This window comes from Pseudochaenichthys georgianus, chromosome 17 (genome assembly GCF_902827115.2).
Source record: "Pseudochaenichthys georgianus chromosome 17, fPseGeo1.2, whole genome shotgun sequence".
In the NCBI taxonomy this organism is placed as follows: Eukaryota; Metazoa; Chordata; class Actinopteri; order Perciformes; family Channichthyidae; genus Pseudochaenichthys; species Pseudochaenichthys georgianus.
Window position 1 is genome coordinate 19,086,076 of NC_047519.1, and position 18,415 is coordinate 19,104,490.

At 40.8% G+C, this 18,415-nt stretch overlaps 1 protein-coding gene across 3 annotated transcripts in view; it reads right to left on the bottom strand.

Annotated features, from left to right (window-relative positions):
- kcnn1a (potassium intermediate/small conductance calcium-activated channel, subfamily N, member 1a) overlaps positions 1 to 18,415 on the bottom strand; it is an 80,946-nt gene that overhangs the window by 35,681 nt on the left and 26,850 nt on the right. For all 3 annotated transcript variants that reach the window (XM_071206289.1, XM_034104093.1, XM_071206290.1), the window contains exon 2: positions 1,221 to 1,694. In XM_071206289.1, coding sequence (XP_071062390.1) covers positions 1,221 to 1,610 — 390 coding nt within the window. In that variant the 5' untranslated portion in view covers positions 1,611 to 1,694. The remainder of the gene's footprint in view (positions 1 to 1,220; positions 1,695 to 18,415) is intronic.

Genomic DNA, 18,415 nt, shown 5'->3' on the forward strand with positions numbered 1-18,415 from the left:
ATTTCCACCAACATTCAAGAAAACAGGACCTGTATTTCTTCTGATAGACAAACTAAACTGAAAACACAACCTCTTGGCAGAGGTAAGTATTGGATTTATATTTGTCAGGTTACCAACAAAATGTCTCAGAATAAATGCTAATTTTGAAGGTGTAAATAAACAACTTTATCATACTATAAGACTGTTGTGATGTTGTTCTTGTAGGATTTGGACACCAAGTAATCAGTAATGTCTAAGAGATGCACAATTTGTAGTAAATGGGTTCAAAACATGGAATAACACCTATAAAGTTATGTTGTTCTGTTCCTTTTTAACTTGCATACAGATGTTACCAAGGTTTTATTTTTCCCTGCAATCAAAGACCTGTGTCCTGTGACCTACCTTAACCTGCAGCGCTCTGCACTATAAGTCAGCTCGTCAGTAAACAGCCTTGTAAATATTGTAGTAGAAGCTGAGTGCACTGAGAGAACAGTATTCTTCCTAAAATACCCTTACGCAGCAGACGTAATTGGCTGATACACAAGGACAACAGCAGGTCAAGTGGTGGTGACCAGGTCACAGCGACCCTGACCCCACAATGCCCTGCTTCTTCAAGAGTCACATGGTACTATCGTGTGCAGCGTCCTCTACACTCTGATCTGATAAAAGTAAAAACATGCTGTTGGAATTGTTTCCCATTGTTTCCCTATTGACCTTTCTTTTTATCTTTAATTGTCTTTATCTGTGATGTCTGCGCAGAAACCCCCATACATCTATCTCCTCTTCATCCCCTTTCCTCAGCTATCCCCCTCTCCATCTCCCTCTCCTGCTGAGAGCTCATGATTTGCAGATGCTGCCTTCACAGGGAACCACAGAGAGCCACAAAGGCACCAGTATTGAAACAAATCATTTGGCTAGACTGAGATCTGATACCAATAATGAAAAAGTGGATATGAGAAAAAAAGTTGGAAAAAAGCAGAGAAATTACTTTAAAATTAGATTTAGAAAAAATAGATTTTATCCAATCAATAGGCTGTTAGTCATCGATCACATGACACTCCTTTTGATTTGAATTTGACAGATACTCCATCACCTTTGTTAGACATTGCTTGTCAGTGTCTGTGCTAATAATCACTCTTCATGAATGTGACAGCTGCCAACCCCACACAAATCCAAAATCAACAATAGCAGTGACACCACACAAAGCTCCCACTCATTCATCACACGCACGCACGACCTACCTTAGTGTAAACCCCCCATGACAGCTCCGTCTCCGTCACCATGACGACAATCCCAAACATCCCGAAGATGAGTGCGTAGTCGCTGAGCCGCTTCCGCTTCTCAAACAGCGCCCTCCGGTGGCCGAGCCTGTATCCGATGTCCCTGTTCTTCTTCTGTGTTGCCCTGCATCCGGCGCGCACGCTGCCCTCCCTGACCAGGCTCTCGTTGGACGCCTTGCTGTGGTCTTCGCCGCCGTTGCCCTTGGACACCACCACCTCCAGGCCAGAGCTGTGCAGTGTCTGCAAGGGCTGCGTCTCCGAGTCGAGCTCCGCAAGGTTGCGGCGCGACGAGGACGCCAGGCTGCCCACTAGTGGTCTCACCACTCCGCCATTGTACTTGCAGGTGTTCATGGCTATCTGAGGGAGTCGGCCGCTGCTCTCGGAGAGGGAGGACTTGGATCCAGCATGGCTCAGCTTCTTCTGCTCAGTAGTGGCCTGTGAACAGGAAGAAGAGAGGTAAATACAATACTATCACAACAGAAAAGGTGTAAAAACTGAAGGTGGTTTAAGAGACACACAGGTTCAGACTTTAAATAGAGCATTGATGTGGGAGTTACATCATGGTGAGGGCACACTGAGGGAAGGATCTTGCAAAAACAATTTTGGTTATAAAAGCAGACAGATTTAGTGCTCAGCAGGACATGCGGCCAAAACATACAGTACGGACAAAAATATACTGAAATAACCCACTCTTCTTTCATGAGAAACATATACTGAGAGCTGATAACATTTACAGTTTAAGCCCGTCTTGAAAAAAACAAGAATCCCACTTAACAGTTAAACTATAACAGTTGAAAAATCTTTGATTGAAACTATGTTCCGGCCTTTCCTTCAAGAAAATTGCATCAAAATTGGATGTCTCAAAAACAAATCAATAATGAATGGACTATGATGTATAAATAAAACCGTATAACCAATAGTGGACCTTACAAAGTGCAGAAAATTGAATCTTTGCGCTGCACAAATTTAGATATCAATGATTAATGCTCGGCGTGACCCTGTTTCCTATCAGAGAAACACTCTGCTCGATGCAGAGAGTAGAAGCGGGATGCCCAAAAGAGAACGAAGAAATGTGGTCCTTCTCAAATCAGGCATACAAGGGACCAAATGTGACATTCCCACTTTTTTATAAGGCAAACAAGGAAACCCATTTCCTCTGAAACTCACTTAGTGTACTGTACAAAGTGTGTGCGGAGGTTAAGGCTAACTCAGGGGCAAGTTAAGAATAAGAGTCACGTATATTCGCACATTTGTTCAACCAATAAATAGAATATTGTGGATGACATGTATTTTTCCTTTAGCGAGAAAGGAGAGAAATACTTCAAACTGTTTAGAAACCTATATAACTTCTTTATCACCTGTACAAAATGTTCCTATTTCCCCGGCCCACACTCCTCATCTTGCATTGAGTCGTCTATCGTGTCTGTTCTTTCCAGGAGATAGGAGGGAGTTTCTGTCCCAGTTACACAGGCTAAAAATGTTCAATCCATGCAGAGGCTGTAGAGCAGTCACCCCAGAAGCATCCATCCGCCTGTCTATCCCCTGCACTTCAGAGACTCGGGCAGATTATCATAATGGGTTATGAAAACTTCACATGGAACAGTGCTTTTTCCGAAACAAGTCAGGGGTGTGTGATAGCACTGCTGGCCCTTTTTATTAGCCTTGACAAAGCATGCCTAATGCCTTTAAATGTGCTGGTGGGAATAAAGAAGGGCGGCCCTAATGGAAATGTACTAACTCCAGTCCTGTGATGCTATCGTCTTGCGCATATTGTGGCTCCATGAGAACAGGACTAAAGGTTAAGGATTAGTGCAGCCCATAGTGTTTCTAATCCCCTTTTCTGTATTAAATGGCTTTTTAATCTGTGCCATTAGGACCCCTCTACACATTTGAAGACTGTGCAGTAAGTGAACTTTAGGTTTGAATGACAGGAAATACTGTAGAAATAGATGCTGATATAGCAATAGTGGTCGAGCAGCTGTGGTGTATTTACAAATAAAAATAGAGCAGGCAATGTTGAATTTGACGCACGATTAAATTAAATCAAATTTAATTAAAAGCAAGGTCCTAAAGACGTAATTCATTTTTGCAAAATGTGATGCCTTGTATTTTGCAATTGAATGCAGCATCAAGGATACAAATCCCTACTTATTTAATAATTTCACTGACACACAAAGCTACCCAAGTTTTGAAGCACCCTGGGTTTTTATCAGAATCGGGAAAGCACAAAACGATGCCAACTCAATCTAATATAGGAACATTTGTGGACCCAACTGGTGTAAGCCATCAAACAGTAGAGGTCATTTTCACAGGCTATTTTAATACATTTTGTTAAATATTTATAGGTCCTCACCAGTTCGTAAATAGCTTTCTTTTTTTCTTGCATCAAGCTCTACAGAAGATCTGCCTGCCAGTCTTTTGAATGCGTTTAATCTCCAGTCTTACTTAAACTGAGCAACTACAAAACATCATTTTTCTTTTGGTTTTGAGTGTCACAACATAATGTCATTCATTGTCAAAAGAGAATTTCCTGCTTTTGTGTAGGAAGTAGATCACTTTGAAGCTCCTGTTCTGAGCTCAGAGTACTTTTAGACTCAGTCAAACTTTCCGAGTGTCTCTGAGATGTTTGATGTGGAAATTCTGATGCTGGACTATGATATCTAAGAAAAAGATCCAAGACAACTCTTTCAAACAAAGGTTGCTCGTGTTTGTAGAAAACACTACTTTTGTGAATTTATAGGACATTATTATTATTTGACTGTTTATCTTACTATATTGTCTTAACACAATATTGGAGTATTATGATTCAGTATCTTACAACCACCACCCCTTTGATTAAAAAGTACCAGCACAGTTTGAGACACCTGCAAGTCAACGAGCAACGATCGTTCATATTGGTTCAAAGTGTGGATTTATAGAGCAAAGCTGAACTGTGAGTAAGGATGACTGTACAATAAATGATCAACTCTTAGATGAGTATCCTTCCTCCCTAGAATGGACAAACACACCATTCCCTGGATTGGCTGTCATTGATTTTGCTTTGGAATTTCAAACTGAACCAGTGGCGTAACAAGGTTGTGATTGGTCCCGGTGCAAATATTGTTTTGGGAGCCCCCCCATCGCCCCAAACATCTCTGCCCGTGGATTTCACATTTCTGCTTGTGGATCGTCTTTTTACACACACGGAACTTTGAGACATATTTTCCGCCGGTCTCCGCTAAAATCTACTCGTGTCACTCGGTTATTTTCGGAAACCACGTGATGGCCTGCTGATGACGACATTTCCGCATGATTTCAAAGTAAGAGCATGATGGTTTGTTTAATGCTCTGTTTTTTTTTTATATTATAATGAGCAGCGGAATGTTAGATGCATTCTTTATCACCATCATCATCATCATCATTATCATCATCATTTTATAGTGATACAGTTAGTTTGTGTTAGTTTGGTTCAATACAGCATATATCGAGCACTTTCGTTGAAGTGCAGGCTATACGCCACTTTCGGATCCCGAGAGAGAGAGAGAGAGAGAGAGAGAGAGAGAGAGAGAGAGAGAGAGAGAGAATCCCAAATTGTGGGGAAACAAGTATAACACAATAACATTAAATACAAATGAAGGCAATAGACAGGAATATATGCGTATACAGTAGAAAGGACACGATGAATATTATAACATTTAATGTAGCCTTACTATAGCCGCGTTCACACCGCAGGACTTTCCCTGGTACTTTAGTTCCGTTAGTACCAATAATGTCGCGTTCACACCGCCGGGACTACTCAGTGCCGGGAACTCTTTTGGTACTTTTTAGTCCCTGCTAGAGAGGTGGTACGAACCTGGTGACAAAAGAGTGCCAATTTCTGTTGGCTGGGCGAATTGCAAACCACGCCCCGTTAGACTCTGAATTTGTTTTGTTAGGCAGCCATTTTTTTCCTCGCTACAAAACCACATCCACACCTGAGCGAGTGGTTTTTTTGTACTTTAAAGCAGTTATGACCACACGTACTAAAACACCGGAGCGGTGGAATGATGAGGAAGTGTCGGCGCTTCTGGCAATTTACTCCAAGGACGGGATGCAGCAGCTTCTACAGAAAGCAGTTCCCAACTCCAAATGTTTTGAGCGATGTTCGCTACTTGAGCTGGGAATCGTGCACAGTGCACACGGATGCCGGGTAAAAATAAAGAAACTCAGGCAGGACTATAAAAAAATTAAAGACCACAATAATAAGAGTGGTAACGATTTTCTATTGTTATTATATATATATATTGCCACTGTTTTTTAATACTGACACCTAACTTGCACTAAGGCGTGTCTGCTGCTATATATATTGCCACTGTTACATTGTTTTGAAACTACTTACACTTTATTTTACATTTCACACTGTTATTTAACTTCAATTTACATGCATACGACACACCTGGAACAGCATGATGCCGTTATTGTTATGTCTTGACTGTGCAATAAAACAAACAAACTGGCGAAGCTTTATTTATTGTGTCCCACCCCAAAATGTGCAGAATGTGAGAGCAGACAGGTGTCGGTGGTTGAATTTATCAGAAACACAAGTCTTACACACATAAACACAAGTAATTTATCATGTCATTTGTTTTAGATAAATAAGGGAAAAACACCAAACAAGGGTTGATGTCCTTTTCCAAAATCAGCCTGAGGGGGTCATATATAATAAATACATAAAGATAAAGTCCATTGTTATAATGGGGTATTTTATTTGTAAATTACCCTTATGAACTCCATCATGTCTGAGGTCGGAAAGTAAACAAACGCCTCATACAGCGGATGGGCTTTATACCCCCTCCCCCCGTGTAGTTCTTCTTCTCTCGTTTTTTTGTTGTACTCGCCGTGAAGTGGTTTTGCGGCCTGCCAGTAAACCCAGAGAAGAAGAAGACGAAGTGACGTCAGCGTAATCGTGCTGCGGTGTGAATGCGATTGGCACTAGCCCCCTGGCGGATTTAGTGCCGTGGTACTTTAGTGCCGGCACTAAAGTACCGCAAGTCCTGCGGTGTGAAAGCGGCTTATGAAGGCTAACCTAAATACGGTGCTTTTCTACAGGTTACTTTATTACTGCACTGGTAAGGTAAAATTATGCCGATTAATAAGATGTGAAGTGCTTTGTAACTTCGACCCGCTTGACTGAATACACAAACAATGAAGAAAGAGTTTTATCTGGGCTGCTTCGCTGCCAGCTGCTCCTCCGGGACCCGAAAGTGGCGTAGGCTATAGCCTGTACTTCAACATCAACGAAAGTGCTCGATATGCTATATTGAACCAATAAACTAACACAAACTAACTATATCACTATAACATGATGATGATGGTGATAAAGAATGCATCTAACGTTACGCTGTTCATTATAATATAAAAACAGAGCATTAAACAAACCATCATGCTCTTACTTTGAAATCATGCGGAAATTTCGTCATCAGCAGGCCATCACGTGGTTTCCGAAAATAACCGAGTGACACGAGTAGATTTTAGCAGAGACCGGCGGAAAATATGTCTCAAAATTCCGTGTGTGTAAAAAGACGATCCACGAGCAGAGATTTGAGATCCGCAAGCGCATTTTTGGTCGACAAATACAAAATGGATTCACAAATGCCGAATCGAAAGTTGTAAATGTTAAAGAGATATTCACAGATATTTTTTTTATTTGTGAAAATATTTAGCGTATTTGCAGATCCGTTTTACACTTGCAAATTTATTTGTGAGTTTGCAAATCTTTTAAATGCATTTGTGGATGGTGTTTTACATTTACAAATCACATATTTACACACAAATTATTTTTATGTTCACACATATAATTATGAGACATATCTATGCCCATAATAGGCTATCAACAACAGCCTGCCCTGGCCTCAAACCAGGAGGATTACACCTGTTTCCTTGACGTTTGTCTCTGGGGAATGGGCCGGTAGGCCTAGATCAGGGGTGTCAAACTCAAATACACAGTGGGCCAAAATTAAAAAATCGGTACTAATCAAGGGCCGGACTGGTTCAATGTTTATTGCAAAACGTATTGAAATGAACTTATTGCAAATATTAAACCTGGAACTAACAAAGCTTAAATTATTGCCTATAAAAACAACATTAAATATTCAGTTGCATTCATTTCTTAAGGCTCTATCTGCAGAGTCATTTCTTATGATTACATTTTTCCACAGGCCAACAACAGCTTCAAAAACACGATTTCCCTCAAAGAAAAAACCAAACATGCCCTGCTGTCGCAAGAAAAAAAGTGCAGAAGGAAACATCCATTGAAACTCAGTTTGCTGCTCTGTGATGCTAGTTTGAGCCAGATACTTGGCATCTCGTCTTGGGTGCAAGTTCATGTTTGGGGTCAGGCTCTGAGCTGAGGAAATCCTCAGGATTGAGTGAAGGTGTGCGTGCAATATACCGGCGGGCCAGATCTAATAGTAATTAAAAATTATCCTGCAGGCCTAAATTAAATCCACCAAGGGCCTGATTTGGCCCCCAGGCCTTGAGTTTGACACATGTGGCCAAGATGGACCGGTTGCTATAATATAGCTTTTGATCTTGGCGTCGGGGGTCTCAATAGCGCCATAGAGTCCCCTATCGGTTGGGGCCCTTGGGGGAACTGTTGGGCCACCGCCGGGCACAGCCAAATCCTCTCCTCCTGGCTGGCTCGAGAAGAAGGTTGCACAGCCACGGCCACGGATACAGCTTCACTTATGGAGCTAGATGGCAATGATGGTGGTGAGGCAGGTGAGCTATCGTTAGCCTCCGGCTGCCGCTGCACGTCAACATTGCTAACGCTCGATTTCGAAGACGATGTATGACAAAAAAAACTGTCTAAATGTGTCAGTTTAGCTGTTACATCTCCTTGTTCTCTCTTGTCCTTTCTCTTTTGAGCGCTGCTCTTGTGCTTTGGTTTGCTGTACATTATAAATGCAAGCTATTACATTTGTTATAATGCTGCCTAACTTGCTGCTGCTAGCTACAGTACAGTACAGGTTGATTACGGTTCGCTCGTCACGCAAGGTATCACATGACATGAAAGGGAGCAAGGTCATTGTACAGACAAATTACTTTGAAGACTGCGTGAACCGGTCAATGCCATTGGGGCCCCAAAATATATATATATATATATATAGACTGCGTTGCACCAGCTGCACCATCGATAGTTACGCCACTGAACTGAACACACATGATTAAAGTGCTTGATAAATCCCAAAAATTAATAAAAAGCATGTAAAGTTATTCTGAAAAGTTTGGGGTTTTCGAAGCTTAGCTTAAAAGTTAGAGTAGGGCAATGGCAACAAGTCTTAAAAAATGGGGGAACGAAGTTATTGAGCTAGGGAACATAAAATCCTGGGGACACAGAAAAGCCTGAAAATCAAACCGAGGCCTTTTCACAAAGATAATTAATCTCCCTTTCAACACATTGCCTTATATTGTGAACTGACACTCAAAATGTAGCCTTAATTTGGTTTCCGATGACCAATTACATGACGATAGATCAGAATAAAAAGGCCATGTTGTGACAGTCAGGCGCCTGGGGCGTAAAAGGAGAATGTCCCAGGAAGTGTTGCTCCAATACGTACATGAACAGGATTGATGATGGACACCAAGAGAGCAGGGCTGCTGTTACATCATCAGCTTTGGTTATCTGTCTCTGGTGATCATCAGTCACTGAACAAGGTCAGGTCCGACCCAAATATGGGCGGCCATCCCATCCGTCTGTCTGTATGAACTCTCAGTCTGCTTTTCTACACATCAGGGAGATATTAGGAGCTTCAAATGAGGCAACTATGAGAGAGAGTATCTGCACAGGCACATTGTGGGAGTAAGATGTACGGCTGACGTCTTCCTCTGTAAGACTAAAGAGTCCTTCACACACTTTGCAGCAGGAGTCCTCACATCACGTTCCAAAACTTCAAAGCACCCTCAATCAATTCCATACCGTCGCCCACTTATCCAGCTATCCGAGCTCCGTCACTTTTCCCCCATTCCGCCTGCAACCCAGCTAAACTGTGCGGCTAAAAGGCACGGCGGGCCGGCGGTGCGCTTGTCGTCCCCCGATGTCCCCGCAGAGGAGACGCGGGGAGGCTTCTTGTCCAGCCGACCGACGGCTCAATTTCATTCTGAATGGCACGCAGCATCCCGGCTCTATGAAATGGAGCCTCATAATCAAATTGAAAAGCCTCAGTGCAGAACAGTTTAAATGAAGGCAACTCTCTGCCTCGCTCCTCTCCCTCTCTCTGTCCCTCTCTCCAGCCGGCTCAAATCTAATAGAAAAATGCTCATTCTTTAGTGGCATGTGGGGCATCTCTGCTGCAGTGTTTAAGGAAAATATACGCTAAAAATGGCACTGCATTTTTAAATTGTAAGAAAATCCCTTCAATTCCGCATGTTTTTTTTGGAGATTTGGGTAACAGTCTGTTTAATGATGTGTACGTGGGTGGGTGGGTGTGCACATGTGTGCTAGTTGAACAACCCGAGCCTCAGCCAGGCACCGGATTAGGTCGGATATTGACGCAGACAGTGTGCAGCAACGAAAGGAGCAGAAGGGAGGAATTCTTTGAGAAGATCCACGTGTATGCAAGTGTGTAAAATCTGCGAACGGCATATGGATCCTGACAAGGCTGACATGGAAGGAGGAACACGAAAGAGAACGAGGAAGAGAGGAAATAAGGCAGAAATTGAGGAAACATGAAAGATGGCGAGGGAGAAAGAGATAAATGAAAGAGAGAAGACAGCTCCCTGTGTGTGTCTCTGCCAGCCCCCCGAGTGATTGAGAGCTGCAGGCTACATCCTCCAGTTTGTCCCTGCACACAGATGCTGTCACATTTCTCTGACAGGCCAGCAGGATGCAGGGCTCCTCCGTCCTTTCCTGACCAGCATGTGGATCATTACTCAGCGCAGGAAAATCCTCCGTCGCAGCTCTCTGTGTGCTGCGGTGATGAAACTAAACAATATATATTTAATGTGATCTTGTGAGGGAAAACTTAGGCTCAAAAGTGAAAAGCATACACTGTAAAATATTACCATGATTTCACAATATTTAGTTGTAATATTTTACAATAAATTACTGTTTTACCACTTTACAGTCTTTACCTGTAATGTTCACAATATAACACTGTAATTTAAAATTTCACAGTGAAATCAATACAGGCACAGTTAATTACTGTGAATGTACAGGATCAATGATTACCAGGATTTCACAAAATTTTACTGTATTATTTCATCGTAAAATACTGTATTCAGACCATCCTCTGTGATAACACAACAAATTAAGTGATTTTCTTGCTTGGCTTTAACTACAAATGTCGTTCTTTGGTGCAGGTTTTACTTAAATTGAAAGGGGCACCGCTTCATGTGCCTTAAAATAAATGAGGCAACATATACATCTATGTAAAATTGAAATTGTTGTCTTGGCTTATTGTTTTCAGGTGCATCCTGGGCATTAATCCTGAGACGGACTCGAAAGCCAAAAAGAGGCATGGCAATTTAAACCCCCATGTCAGCACATTCTTCAGAAAAATTGTTGACTTTGAGTGGATGTCTGTGTAGACATGTGTTAAGTGCTCCCCTCCTTGTTTTCTGTCTCCCTGGCTCTGCCTCTGCCCAGGTGCACCTGGTCTGCCCCTGGCTCCGCCTCTGCCCAGGTGTTCCAAATTCCACTCAGCCGTGTGTATATATAAAGAGAAGCTGGAGGAGAAGGATGTCTCACCTATCCTAATGCCGGAGACACTGTCCTTAGAATACCTCTTTGCCATATTTTTGCAGATGTGTTTATGTTTAGCCTGGAGGACCTGGTAGTCCAGTTTTTGCGGCTTTATTTTGTTTCCCATAGGGTTTATATTTGATTTTTGGTTAGGCGGGGGAGTTCTGGGTCCTACGGCCCGTGGTGTGGCTGGCTCGGGTTCCCTCCTTCTGTTTGTTCCTTTTGGCCACTCCTCCAGACCTCTTTTTGTTTCCCATTTCGCTTATGTGAGCAAAAGGCTGATTATCAATAAATGCTCGTTACCAAGTACCGGTTATTGTGTGTATTCTTTCATGTTGCGGGTCTCAGCACAAGCCACTACCGCGGATTAGAGATTGGGGCCGTAACAACATTTCCAAAACACTGTAAAATGTACTTTGCACTTCAATGGAGTAATAAAAAGTTAAAATGGGCATTTTCTTTGTTGCTTGAGCTGATTGAATTATGGTACAATCCCAGTCAAATTTACAATATATTATCGTATTATTTAGATTTGTATATTTACAGTAAATTACTGGCTACTCCTGCAGTACTTTCACAGTACACATTGTAAATTCACAGTAAATTACTGGCTACTCCTGCAGTACTTTCACAATAGAAATGTAAAAGTACAGGCCCTTGTTGTAATTAATGTACAACAAAACTATGTAATTCCCCAGTAACATACTGTAATATCACAGTAATTGAAGCTGTGAAGTTACAGTATACAGTTGTACCTTTACAACAATGCATTGTAATATCATGGATGTGAAATTACAATACATTGCTGTGAAGACATTCACAGTAAATTGCTGTGAACCTTACTGTGAAAGTCATGCAACAAGTTGCCAGGTAATTATTGTGAATTCACGATGGATATTTTTACAGTGTAGGCGTACATACAGTATCTTGTCTCGGGGATAACGCAATGAATTAAAACGTGTCATCTTTATCAGTGTCTAAGTAGAAATGTTATTTCCTTGCAGTAGTAGAAAGGGTCTTATCACGCTATACTTCATGTCCTTATATCTCTGTAGGGATGTCTGTTGTTAAATAATGGCTGCTCCTGCTCTTCGGCAGGATAAGTCGGAGCTATTGTAGGTGTTTCAGGAAGACACGACAGTCCCAGATATTGAAGAGGCGGCCGACGTTCAAAGAGTTTCCACAGAATATTCTCGTGCTGACTTCACATGAAAGGTACAAGCGTGTGGACAACTGCTAGATGTACACCAAGAGACTGGACGTGTGTTTAAGCATAATGAAAAGCACGTTGCCAAGTGTGTTTTTCACTCATACATTTATTCATTTCCAGTCCCACGTCTACTCATGTATGATCATGCATACTGTTCATGTTCAGTGTGTAACATCAGAGCGACAGACCAATGCGATCACTTAAGGCTTATCAAATCAACCAAAGGTCACATCAATACTTTCAGTGTAGAATAGTGTAGATCTAAAAGCAGCCACCAACACCCAATACTTCAACTTTAGGTTAATTGAATACTGATAACATGACATTAGGTTTGTTCTTGTCTATAATTTGGGATGAGAGTTACAGTATTGCTCTCACGTTCTATATGACATTCAAAATACTGCTCATAATGAAATATTTGACAATGTCTTTCAATTCAAGATTCCCAATATACAAGACCAACCAGCTAAGTATTGGACTCCAGCAGGAATTTCACTGAATTTCTTGTCCCTCAGACACATTGTATACCCGGTTTCTATCAGTACGCGAGGCTGCTCTTTTTGCTCATGGCAAGACCTGCTGAACGTATAATCACAACAACACACTATAGGGGAAGGAATGCAAGACATTTTAGATCCAATACAATGGGAAAATTGTGCAAGGCAAGGCTGTTTACTTAAATCTGTAATATGTCTGTGTTCTTCAGTTATCACTCAAGTTAAGGTCACAAAGTGAATAAACGTGACAACACAACAATATAGTTTAGATTTAGGCTACATGTGTTTGAATCAATATAAAAACATAGTTCCTTTTTTTTCACAAGCGACAGTATTATAATAAATTATTATATGGAATGATGCTGCAACTGAACTTTGGTTGAAGGAACAGTAATCGTATTAATAATGTGGTATCTGGCCTGCACTTGTTTCAAGAAGTTGTTTGTAATACTAACTTGATGCCCAATAATAATGTCCATCTTTCCCTAAGCTTAACCAAGTGTTTTGGTAGGATAAACCTGAAAACACATGTAACATTGTGTATTGAACTTATTATTCATTGTATTAGATGGTCAAGAAAGAATTTGAATTGAAGTGTGAGGAGGATTTGTTGCAAGAGGAAGGGTCTTTAGCGTCCGTTACTATCAGTGGCTATAGTGGAATCCCCAGAGGGAAGACCCAACGCAGCAAGAGACAAAAAGGCAACGATACGAATCTATACACAATAGATTCGGGCGATACAATAAACATTTTTAAAAAAGCTCAGAACTGCAGTCGCCTCAAGGATGCTATAACATTTACTGAGGCAAATAACTAGACTAGAAAATATATAACAATAGCACTAAGTCTCAACAGAAACAAGATGAGATTATTTTACTCTTAGTTCAGTGATGGCATCCTTGGCAACTGTGAGTCATCGGAAACATGTCGTGGCCATAATTAGCTTGTTTTTTTGTGTAATTTGAAATGGTACGAATATACAAGCATGAGAGAAAGTGAGAACAATATTACTCACATTAGATTATGAAAGAACATTTACTTTGAAAATAAGAAAATAATGCATGAAGCATGCAGGGTGGCTTCTTTAGTCTTTGTGACCATCACCGCCTGCTGATTTCACTGCACACACACAATGATGGTAGCTTGATAACAGATGTATTTATTAGCCTCTAGCAGAGTTTGGCCTCCCTCACTTTCTCTCTTTTATGCTTGGAGAATAACAACCAAAAATTAGGCAAAAACAAGTAAAAGCCTCCATGGAGAAAAGGGACATAGGTACATGCCTGTGGGAATGTTAGTGTTAGGACTAATAAGCCGCTGTGTTCAACAGAGACACAATGCTTTTATAATTAGGACCCGACAAGGTTACTCCATGTGAACCTGTGTGAGTGTGCGTCTCATAAACCTCCTAGGTCCTGGGTAGATTGGGGTTAGAACTGATGGGGGGGGGTTACTTTCCCTGTGGGACACCCACTGCCTCATTAGCAACGATTTTAATTTCCAGCAAATTAAAAGTAGGCGGGTTGTTAGAAGACTGATTTGTAGATCGGGGCCACAATCGTTGAACTGATCCTGGTAACCAACCATCCAAAATACACAAATATAACTGAACCATTTGACAAATACTAAATTATATAGTTGAGGATAGGGCTGCTCGATTATGGCAAAAATCATAATCTCGATTATTTGGGTCAATAATTGATATCACGATTATTAAAAACGATTATCCATTTACTTTGAAAACATCCATTTATTGAAAAAAAATGTGAACAGTATGTTTTTAACAGTTGATTACCCTGACATTTAAGTATAATTCAACTGAAAAATCAATAAAATAAATAAATAATGTAACATTCTTTTTTAATTTATTTTGATTATGTTGTTTTCATAATCGTTGCTAGCCAAAATCGTAATTGCGATTAAAATACGATTAATTGAGTAGCCCTAGTTGAGGATGCTCCTCTTTATCAAGGTCATACCTCAGCTGCATTTGAACACACTCAAATACTATAAAAAGAATTAAAGATGCATCGTGAATAACACTTTAAGGATATCATTTTTTCCAGTGTTCACAGCACATGGCTATGCTAAGAAAAGACACAGATCTTTACTCCAGAACATAATCACATTAAGGTTTTTATTTGTAAAATAATCGAGTGATACAATGCAAAGATGAACAGCTAACAGCTCATTTTGCATTTGGTAGATGGTAAGAGTTTTTCAAATGTGAAAAAAAAGAACTATGGTGCTAAAAAAGTTCTAACCTACAACTTCACTCACATTTGACCTCCAGTTTATAACCCTTATGTGGCATGGACTGTGGACGGCAGCTCAGAGTATCTGACTTTGAATGACTTATAGTAATCAGAAAGAACACTAATACATTCCTCCACCAAGGGCAAACTTCACAAAAATGGACCGGCATTAATGTTTTACCACCAAGCTGCAACAATATTATTAAAATGTGGTGATAAAATGAGCAAATATACGGCAGACACAGCTCTCACTAATGCAGTATATCTTGGAAACTGTCACTGATGCAATGATGGTTTCTTACAGAAAGACGTTTGACCTAGAAAATGGCCAGCTGGGCCACCCCAAACCCAGGAAGTGTGTTTGCACTCATAAGTGGTAAAAACCGCTCATTGGATTGGATTGGATATACTTTATTAATCCCTGTGGGGAAATTGTTTCTCTGCATTTGACCCATCCTAGTGTTAGGAGCAGTGGGCTGCCATTTTGAACAGCGCCCATAAATTACACAACAGCTGAAGAGACGGCAGCCTGTTTGCGTGAGAGAGCATTTCAGACACAACTCAGGTGTGTGAACATGATCAGTGTCTAGATGTTAAGCAAAACAATTAAGTACTAGGAAAACAACTCATGTTATAATTTGATGTATTATAATTGGTTTCATCAAAAACTCTTTGCAGTCTGTTAAGTGCACTTAACAATTATGAGTTACCTTTGGTTTACTGAAATCTTTGCTTTACTATGCTGATTTTATTTGTTGTATTAGGCTTGATTTTATAGCTCTTATTTATTTGATTACATAATGTGATAAAAACATGAGAAAATGGCAACTCTTTTAAATCTAAAGAACCAAAGGCTGGTGAGTATATGCACTTTTTGATAGATGGGTGACAGCACTATATAAAGTCTCACATCACATGTTCTCAGTGTTGATGTGTAAATGCTATAAAGGTTTGACATTGTCCATGGAAATGGAACGTTTCCCTAATCAGCTCTCCAAAGCGTCCTCTTTATTTTAGCTAATCAACAGTATTGCCCTATATTGCTCCCATTACGCATGATTGCTTGATACCGAGTTTGTGCAGATAACCCCCTCAAAAAGACGCAGACCCAGTCCTTGAAATATTCTCACATAAAACAGAGTACATCCCTTTCAACCACTGAAATGTGTTTTTAACATTCCATTTTAGTGCAAAATTCCTCTTTCTCTCTCACATATGTTATTGCATCCTTAATGGTTGGTTATAAGACAAGAATTACAAGAATTATCTAGTGAATACAATTTGGTGGAAATGTAATTGATCTGTGTACATTTGGTAATTTGTTTACTGAATTACATTTGGTAATTTTCTTTACTGAATTAAATCAGAAGTTGCAGAAACAATGAATAACCAGGCTCGATTTAAAAACATTTTTGAAATTAATATAATTCTTTATGTCAACTCAAATTTATTATTTTATTCATAGATCGGTACATATTTCATAATTAGAGCAGACTGTCAACCTGCTAGCAAAAGAGGAAGTAGGGAATACTTATTTTTAAGGCGGCATAGTGTGAAAAGCTTATGAAATGTGTTTTTGTTTTGCACACATTAAAAATCAAGAAATTAGAAACTGTTTTATTCCAAAGACTTAAAGAAATATCAAAACGCAAACAGACCGCAATGCGCCCCAAACATATATTCAACATTTTCAAGCTTCCACCATTTCAAACTGTATAGTTAGAATTACAAGAGCTAATACTTGTGACCTTAAGTCACAAGAAATGGCAGTTCAGTGTTATTTTAAGGGTTACTAATGGGTGAATTCCGATTGGTTGATGTATTACACCTAATGTAACATAGTTGCATCTTTATGGGGCTGCCTTACATTCAAACCTTTTCCATAAACAGTGTCAAATTCAAAATGAATTCATCTCCATTCAGCACGGCTTGTTCATTTTTCCCATTTTAACAAAGGTAGCAACAGTTTAATGAGATGGACAGAGGATGGAACTTAGTAGTGTATGGATGGGCTATTATGATGACTGTGTGTGAGAAGGATAAGCTATTAAAGAGAAAATCATTGATGGAGAGAGAAATAATGATGACTGTAAAAGACATAAATAGACATAGACATAGACATACTTTATTGTCATTTCAACAAGACACAGAGTGTACTATTAAAACGAAATTGCGTTGTCCTGGCTTACAGGAACAGGACAATATAAAAACTTGCTAAAATTGTACATATAAATAAATAATAGTGACGTGGTGCTGATAAAATTAAAGATAAAGTGTGCGTTTAAAATATAAAGACTTACTATACATATAAATAAAATAGACATACTATATAAAAAATATGTGCTCTTTACATAATAATGTAATCTTTATGTTACTGGTCTACTTGCTGTTCAGCAGTCTGATGGCATGGGGGGGAAAGCTATTACAGAATCTGGCTGTTTTGCTCTTAATGCTGCGGAGCCTCTTGCCGGAGGGCAGCAGGGAGAACAGAGCATGGTGAGGATGAGTGGGGTCTTTCAAAATGTTCTGGGCTTTTGTCAGGCAGCGTTTCTGAGCGGTGTCTCTGATGGGAGGGAGAGAAACTCTGATGATCTTCTCTGCTGTCCTGACCACTCTCTGCAGAGACCTCCAGTCTTTGGCATTGCAGTCTCTCGACCAGATGGAGATGCCGCTGGTCAGCACGCTCTCTAGGTTCCTCTGTAGAACGTGGTGAGGATGGGAGGGGGGAGCTGTGCAGGAAGTGTAGGCGCTGCTGTGCCTTCTTAAATAGTGATGTAGTGTGAGTGGACCAGGTCAGACTGCTTGTGATATGCACCCCCAGGAACTTGGTGCTGTCTGTAGTCTTCACTGCTGTGCCGTTGATGTGGAGTGGTGGGTGACAGTGCTTTTTTTTTTCCTGAAGTCGACAATGATCTCTTTTGTTTTATCGACATTCAGGATCAGGTTGTTGGTGTTACACCAGTCTGTCAGATGTTTCACCTCCTCCCTGTAGGCCTGTTCGTTGTTGTCCCTGATGGGTCCCACCACTGTTGTCGTCCGCATACTTTATGATGTGGTTGGTACTGAACCTGGAGCAGCAGTCGTGGGTCATCAGGGTGAAAAGCAGTGGACTCAGAACGCAGCCCTGCGGGGAGCCGGTGTTTAAGGGGATGGTGCTGGAGGTGTTGTTACCGACCGGAACATACTGGGGTCTCTCTATTAGGAAATCCAGCAGCCAGTTACACGGGGGTGTGTTGAGTCCCAGGGGTCCCAGTTTGTTTACCAGATGCTGGGGGATGATTGTGTTGAACGCTGAGCTGAAATCCAGGAACAGCGTTCGCACATGGGTGTTCTTCTCCTCCAGGTGGGCCAGGCTCACATGGAGCGCAGAGGAGATAGCGTCCTCTGTAGAGCGGTTAGGGCGGTAAGCCAACTGGAACGGGTCAAGTGTGGGGGGAAGTATGGAGACGATATGGTTCTTTACCAGCCTCTCAAAACACTTCATCGTGATGGGG